Consider the following 8,515-nt stretch of genomic DNA (forward strand, 5'->3'; position numbering starts at 1 on the left):
CCTTCATCTTTTAGCAATGTAGTCAGTTGGTAACCACTTTTCAAGTGTTCCTAAATGGAACACTTCATGGACAGTAAACAAATTCTATTACTATTTTCCCAAGTAGCAAGTCCTATGTCTACTACTTAAAATTGAAGCAGTAAAAAACCTCAATAATAGTAGAGTTATTAATTATAGAAAATGTGACTGAAAAACGAGTAATGTATATAATTAGCATTATGTGAGCACTATGTAACTTGACGTACAAGTACACATCCAGAGAGTTACATGCATAATCATATAATCACCTTTGGACATAAAACATGACATGCAGTTGTACACTCCCCACATGATAGCGGTTATGAGAATATATTCTAATCTTTGTGAATTATGACCTTTGGGCATATATGAACCACTAGGATTAGTCACTACTCTACCACACCATCATGTATCCCTCTATGAACTAATATACAAACACCTCATTTGGGAGTATGACTACGCATTAGACCAGGAGATATCCCAATCAATATACGAGACCAAAATTTCTCAAACCCAATCAAGTATGCCACTTTGGCGGTCACCACTCAATTAAACCATTGAAACTCTTTCATACCAAGATATAAACCATACTTCTCACATACACCATATACATGTGATTTTAACTTTAGTGATATGGGCAGTAAATCACTAAAATCACATATCATGCTAATTATATTGCTTTATTCATTAATAAAAATCAATCATATATATATATATATATATATATATATATATATAAATGACCTGAAAGATATATTCCAATAAGATCACTGATCAAAGCAACACAAGAAACTTCTCATAATAGAGAAGTAAGTATTTCTTATGTACCCCAATTACAGATTACCAGAATAACATAAAAAGAATGTTGATCTAGAGAATCTATCACAAGTTAACATCAATAGCAATACATAGTACACCAGATCGACAAGCCTGACAGCCGATCCACTATCGCTCATGAGTTTCATAAGGCAAACATCACTCCAAGGCCAACAACTAATTAATTAGCCAATTTTAAGTAACAAATATCATTACATCAACCACTGGCTTATAAATTGAGTCAAATCACATAACTAAATATCTAAACTATAACAATAGATATTATTACTCTACGTAAATGTTGTCATACTCCTTAACCATAAAAATGTTCAACTTGATGGATATTAACAAGTGACCAGATACGTTTAGATACAATATATAATAATTTAATTGACATGCATTACCCACATTCAGTAGATGTGTTAATTAGTACAATTAGTTTGGTCACGAGTTCTTAAGATGTTCATCATTCAAATGTTACCAGCGTGTAAAGGAGTATGCTTGAGTAACAAAAAATTTATAACATTTACTGTTTCTCATCACCTCAATATATAACTCAATTATTATCTCATAATGGTTGTATCTTATTAAGTCAACTTCAGTTAACAATAAAGCTTAATTTTTTTATTAATGAATCACACATTTATAATGTTTATGTGATAACATACCAGTAATCCAACACTTGTATTTCAAAAATCACATAAAAATACGCAAAAATACACTAAAAATACGCGTATTTAGGGTTTTGTAAATATTTTCACATCTATAAAACCATCAAATATATAAAATAAATACACCACAAGATAGAGGAGGATCATACGACTCTAGCGCCACCAACCACACGCTCATCAAAGCTCCCACGTGCCCGCACACGCTGCCTAAGTGCGCGGCGTGTGGAGCTCACACGCAGGCGAAGGGTCCGGTCAAAAACCGGTCCAATCGGTGGCGGTCTAACTAGTCCGGTAAACGGTTGACCAGGTTGGGTCGGGTCGAGTCAATGAGTTGGGTTGGGGTCTCGGGTCAGGTTCGATTCGCTGATGTCATCGTGACATCAGCACTCGCATGCGTCGCATGCGCAAGCCACGCCCCGTTCGTGGGGGCGCGTGACCACGCGTGGGGCGCATCTCCGACACCCCAACGAGCGTGGCCGTGCGTGGGGGCGCATGCGGCCTCCCCTGGCGATGCGCCGCCCACGGATCTCCTCGTCTCATTTAGCCTAGTCCAAATTTGTGATTTAATTTTTATTTTTATTTAACAAAAAATCTCGAAAATCACAAATTATGGCAAAAATTTTATGCGTTCGAATTCTAGGTTATGGAGGCTTTGATACCACATGTTGGATGCATAATTGCGCAATCCCAAAATCTTTATAACTAGAACAAAAACACAAACAATTGAATAGAAAGATTAACGCAACTGTGTTGGGATCCATCGTTATTGAAGCGGAAGCGAAAAACTAATGTTCAACGCGCAAGTCATTCTCCTCTATTACCCTCCGTATCACTGGCTCAATGAAGCGGCCCCCTCACACTTTAGCGTTAGGTAAACGCTCCTTATGTGAGGATACATGTGAGAATTATGGTTAGATGAGAGACTTGAGCACTATTTATAGAGTTTTTAACCAGTTCCCCTCATTACGGGTCAAGCTCAACTCAGCCCACACTAGCCGGCCACATATTAGACTAATTAAAAAACATTCTATCTTACCTTAGACCAACCCCATTTTACAATAACCGTAAAACGGTAAATTATAATATCAATTAATGTAGCCCACATCAAAAAAAAACTCTTACATTCTCCCACTTGGGTTATATTAATTGAAATTATACTGCATGTGCGCACTTTGGTCTAGAGATAATTCTTAATAGTTAATCATATCCCATAAAATCTCAAGCACCGAATCATGGCAGTTACTGCATATATACACATAGAGCCTTCCATGGTCATGAATGTTCTCAACTTTAAGCTCCAACGCGGTTTTGACTATGGGAGCCCACCTTCGAGGGAGTTTCGTAGAAAGAGCATATTGAAATCGACGTGCTTCAATCTTTCCAAAATATCAAGACTTTTCACAACTATTCAATCAAGTAGTAATCATGTCGCCAGCGACATGAAAAATGAATCTTTGATTTTGGTAGTTTTATTATATAATCCAAATATTGCAGGATCATGTTAAGATTGTAACGAAGAGTTCTTGGGGTTGGTGGGAAAGGAAAGATGTCAGTATTTCATAAGTCGATATTTTGTCCATGGTCATTCAAGATCTTGAACTCATGCGTATAACCACATGCATCCTCTTTTTGGCTCATTGATTTGACATCTGACTGCAAGATTATAATTCGACCAAAAGAAAAAACTGCAAGATTAGAAGTATCGCATGAACTCTTAGCATTTACGAGGAATATGAGAATATGGAGTTCATGAGTTTTTGGATTGAGGATTTAAGTTGAATTATCAATTCGTGTTTCCAATCTTTAAGCAGATTGTCGTACTAAGATTATACTCTGCCCCAGCAAGAACTGCTTAATAAGTATGCATTCAGCAAAACTTGGTTTGTGTTTTCGTTTGTTGGTTTGAGGATAGCGCCATGCCATTTTTGCTTCTATGGAAGGAAGATTCGGTGTTGGCAATGACGAAGAAGGGTATGTCCTCGATGCTTAGTAGCGAGATGTCTGGGATGTGGCGAGGTGTAGTAGACGCATCCATCCCACCACTCCCTTCGGAATAGATTTCTCACTCATAAATTTAGCGAATCGACAGCTCTAGGTAGATTGATTTGAGAAGTGAGCATGGATAGTATCAGTGGTCGTGAATTGTTCTTTGAGTACATAATTTGATCGAATCATTAAATTACGCATGTGAACTCATTCTGATATTTTCAAATGCTATTCTAAAGATGCAGGAATTCTCATCGAACAATCCACTTTCTCCTTTTCTTGGTAAAACAGAGTCAAGTCACTACATTACAACATAGCATACTTTTTGATCATGTGAATTGTTTTGATCAGTATAATTTATAAGTAAGATCAAATCCCTAACCTACTAATACTCACTAGGAATGCTGCTATAGATCCGTCCGAGGGCATATGTGGGCATGGGATCTAAGGAGCAATCGTTTTGCATTTTGTAGTATTATGATGTTAGCAATGCAAAAGGATACTTAATAAAAGACAAAATCTTTAGGTATTACTACAGTATATTCATGATTTACCATAAAAAGAAGTAAGAACGGAAATTTAGAAATCCTTGTGCCAAGGATATTAATAATATTAACTGGTAGTTAGCTCTATTTCTTCAATTTTCTTCACAAACCAGTCCACAAAGCGGACGAGTCCGAGTCCCATTCACTTTCATTTCCTGAACCTTGAGAAGGCTTATCTAGATCAGGATTCTCAAATGGATATTCGAGCGTTGGAATTCCCACATCTCCCTCCAACATCTTCAATACTGTGTCATCGCTGGCCTCACCTCTGGCTTATTCTGAATGCACCATAAAAAAAACCATTGACATCCTCATCACCTTCTCTCTTTACTCTTAAGAAACCCGTAGACCATCTCCAACAACTAGCAATTCTGTAACATGTACCACGTGCACTGTGGTAGCCCTGACATTAACTCACTCAGGTTCATGTCATGATTTATCCTCCTCCCCACTATGTCGAACAGGACTATCGCGAAGCTGCACATGTCGCACTTGTAGGTCACAAGGTATGACTTTGACATCTACTGTGTGGCATACCTATGGGTGCCACGGGACACTATAATGGGTATCCGACTTCTTTCCCAATTGTAGAGCTTGGCAAGCCTGAAGTCCACGATTTTCGAGCTCAAGTTCTAGTCCAAGAGAATTGCATTGGGCTTTATGTCGTAGTGAACGATCCTTTGAGTTGAGAAAGATAAAGTGAAAGAGGGAATTGCAGAACTTTGTATATTTCAAGATATTTTGAATAAGAATACATGAGCCTATTTATATATTTTATTAAAAAACTAATTTAAGATGACATCTCAATCAAGATATACACAATCTTGCAATATACATGCAATATTGGGAGACACTAATAATTAATAGAATAATCGAGTATATTTAACATAAGATCCTAGAAAAATCTCTAAGGCCACATTTGATGATCTAGATAAAATTCAAGATAGGATAAAATTTATCATATGCTATGTTTGATGTCTGCTTAAGATATGATAAAAGCAGATGAGTCCGAGTACCGTTCACTTCCATTTCCCGAGCCCTGAGAAGGCTTATCTAAATTGGGATTCTCGAACGGACAATCAGGCGTCGGAATTTCCACATCTGCTTCCAACATCTTCACCACAGCGCTCATCATCGGCCTCGCCTCCGGCTTATACTGAATGCACCACAAAGCCACCTTCAACATCATCATCGCCTTCTTTCTTTCACTCTCAGGAAACCCGCAAACCATCTCCAACAACCTGTCATTCTGTAAAATGTGCCATGTGCACTGTGGTAGCCCCGACATTGACTCTTTTAGGTCCATGTCATGATTTATCCTCCTCTCCATGATGTCAAATAGGACCATTCCGAAGCTGTACACATCGCACCTGTACGTCACAGGATATGGCTTCGACATCTCTGGCGCGGCATACCCGTGTGTGCCACGAAACCCTGTCATGGGGATCTGACTGCTTTCCCTATTGCAGAGCTTGGCGAGCCCAAAGTCTGCAATCTTCGGCCTCAAGTTTTGGTCCAGGAGGATGTTCCCGGGCTTTATGTCATAGTGGACGATCTGCTGCTCGCATTCCTCGTGCAAGTAGGCAATCCCCTTTGCGGTCCCCACGGCAATCTCATGCATCTTGTGACCATCGATCGCCATCTGGTCTCCTAACAGGAACTTGTCAAGGGACCCATTTTCCATGTACTCATAGACGAGCGCCCTTGTTGTTGGGTCAAAGCAAAAGCCATAGAGCCTGACAAGGTTTATGTGGTGAGTTCTTCCAATGGAGCTCACCTCTGCCATGAACTGCTCCTTCATCCTCTTGTCGTGGGCGTTCGTGAGCACTTTGACGGCCACCAGAGTTCCGTTCGGCAACTCCCCTTTGAAGACAACTCCATAAGCGCCGGAACCAAGCACAGTGGCGTAACCTGAGGTGTAAGCAGCCAGCTGATCTGAAGAAAACCTGGGAGGATTCAGGAACCTTTCCAGGGTGCCAAACTCATTGGGCACATCCCAGTTGTGTCCTGGTGAGATAGCTGGCGGGGTGACAGAGATTACTTCGGATGGCAAAGGACGAACAACTTGTGGAAATTTTTCCAAGTCATTAGTAGCTATCTTGGCCAAGCTTGGGATCGCAGTTCCTGCTTTCTTCAAGCAATCGATGATGAAGTACACGATTGCAATAGTTGCTGCAGTCCCCACCACACCGGAAACTGAAAACAGGTTGCAGTGATAGCATTTGTTAAAACTTTGATCATAATATCAAATTTAGAACTTCAAACACAGGTTCACATTCTGACTTACTAATGGCAGCAGCTAAGAACCGATCCATCGTCGAGTTGAATGAACCATTTAAAGGATCGCCAGGCGACTCTGGATTGGAATTGTCAGAAAGATATCGGGAGGCGCTCATCTCTTCTGGGTGGAATCGAATCGAGCCTTGTTGGGGGATCAAAAACTTCTCTCGTTGAGAACCTGCTAATGAGGACCGTCGTTACGGCTTCAATTTTGGTGATGTTGAGTATAAGTATTCGCAGAGAAGTCTCTCTGTTGTCTAGTATTTGACTTTTCTCGAGCCGTGCATTTGCGTGGCTCATACGTTGTTTAAGTTCCAACGCGGTTTTGTTAAAGGGTGTTCATCTTCGAGGGAGTTTCTCGGAAGAGCATATTGAAATGGACGTGCTTCAGTCAACACAACAAATCTGGACTTTTTTCCGGTTCAAAGAGAAGATCATGTTACATTAGGTATTATATATTGGTTCTCATGCATACACGTAATCTTCAGCGATTTGCTTGCCAAAAGGCAATCACCTGGACACCAAGTAAGTCGCTGAATAATACGCGTATGTATAATAATAATAATAATAATAATAATAAGAATAATAATAATAATAATAATAATAATAATAATAATAATAATAATAATAATCTTCAGCGATTTGCTTGCCAAAAGTCAATCACGTGGACACCAAGTAAGTCACTGAATAATACGTGATATTATTATTATTATTCTTATATAGACACATACACATATATGTATGCACACGTGCGTCCAAGATTACGTGCAAGTATAAGAAGAAGAGCTAAAAATATAAATTCGGTATGTTTAGCGGAAATGAACATTGGTAGAAAGTATTTTTCTAAAAATAATTATTTATGAAAATGAATGATAAAAAATTATTTTCAGTGTTCATAAAAATGATTAGACATAAATCGTCATCAATAATACAAATATTTTTCATTAATTATTATTTCAATTGATATGAAGAATTATTTTTTAAAATATATTTTCAAATCATACATTTTTTCACGAGATAAACGAAGTCTTAAATTATATTTGTTGTGTTGTTATTCCTATTTCTCGAACAATAATTCTCCATTGTCGGTCTCGCATGTTGTTTAATATATTTTCTAGACTGTAATCAATCAATCATTTAAAAACTTGGATTGTAACTTTTGTTCCACCTTTTGAGACATTGGTTCCTCATTTGATTATGAATTTTTTTATGTAATATTCAAATTTTTATTGCCTGAAATCAAAATTATATTTTACTTTCCCTTTAACTTTTTATCAAGGCTCTTTTCTCATTTCCTATATTGTCATGATCACATGTTTTGAAAAAACTTCCCTGTAGGAAAGACGTGTTAATTATTATTTTCTCTAATTTTATGTCAATGGTAATTATTGATTTTAATGTTATTCATATTTTGTCTTATGATAAGAACAGTATCAATTCAAGTGACTATAAAGCTTCTTTACTTGAGAAAATGTTTTATATGAAAATTATTATATATAATATTGAATAAGTAAATCCGATGATCACTTCAACCTCATATTTTATAATAAAAAAAATTATGGTAAAACCATGCATATGTTTAGAATACCTATGGAAAAAATTGTAATTCACGATGATAAAGATGATTGGAAAGTAGTCAACGAGTTTTGTACCTTCTAAATCGATAATTGTCAGACAAATTTAATTATGTTAGAAAGATTAGTCGAAATCTTTACATATTATTTTATTATTTACTAATATATTTTTTCACTATTTCTCTTCACACGCAACGTGTGTGCTATACATAGGACCACATGACAATATCTTGTCCCCATATATCTCTCATATAATCTAAGTTTAAACTAAATCTCCCTTATATAATAACAATCTGCATTCATTTCTTAAAATAGCTATATTTGCCACCCATTTCCTAAAATAAATTAAATCGCCCTTTCCCTTCTTTACGATTTTTTGTTCTATTTTGAAATTTTTGCAACACATAGTATGTGCCTTCTGTGTTAGTATTAAATGAAATTCTCCATCATCTTCCATCGATACGGTACACCTCTATTCTCCACCTTCCAACCTCAAAATGACTTATGTCACCGTGAGGTCTCAAAACCCATTTTAGAGATGTCAAGCGGGCCAACCCCTGCGCAACATCGCCCAACCCACTAAGGGTCGAGCTTGGCATGACCCATTTTGTGGGTTGTGTGCCGA

At 37.5% G+C, this 8,515-nt stretch overlaps 1 protein-coding gene across 1 annotated transcript; it reads right to left on the reverse strand.

The window, feature by feature from the left end:
- Nucleotides 1-4,775: 4,775 nt before the first annotated feature.
- Nucleotides 4,776-6,640, reverse strand: LOC104430159 (LEAF RUST 10 DISEASE-RESISTANCE LOCUS RECEPTOR-LIKE PROTEIN KINASE-like 2.2). The gene is made up of 2 exons (XM_010052667.2): nucleotides 6,324-6,640; nucleotides 4,776-6,232 (listed from the first exon to the last, which is right to left on the reverse strand). The coding sequence occupies exons 1-2, from the start codon at nucleotides 6,430-6,432 to the stop codon at nucleotides 5,019-5,021; spliced, it is 1,323 nt and encodes a 440-aa protein (XP_010050969.2). The 5' UTR covers nucleotides 6,433-6,640; the 3' UTR covers nucleotides 4,776-5,018.
- Between the last annotated feature and the right edge of the window lie 1,875 nt (nucleotides 6,641-8,515).

This window comes from Eucalyptus grandis, chromosome 3 (genome assembly GCF_016545825.1).
Source record: "Eucalyptus grandis isolate ANBG69807.140 chromosome 3, ASM1654582v1, whole genome shotgun sequence".
NCBI classification, from domain to species: domain Eukaryota; kingdom Viridiplantae; phylum Streptophyta; class Magnoliopsida; order Myrtales; family Myrtaceae; genus Eucalyptus; species Eucalyptus grandis.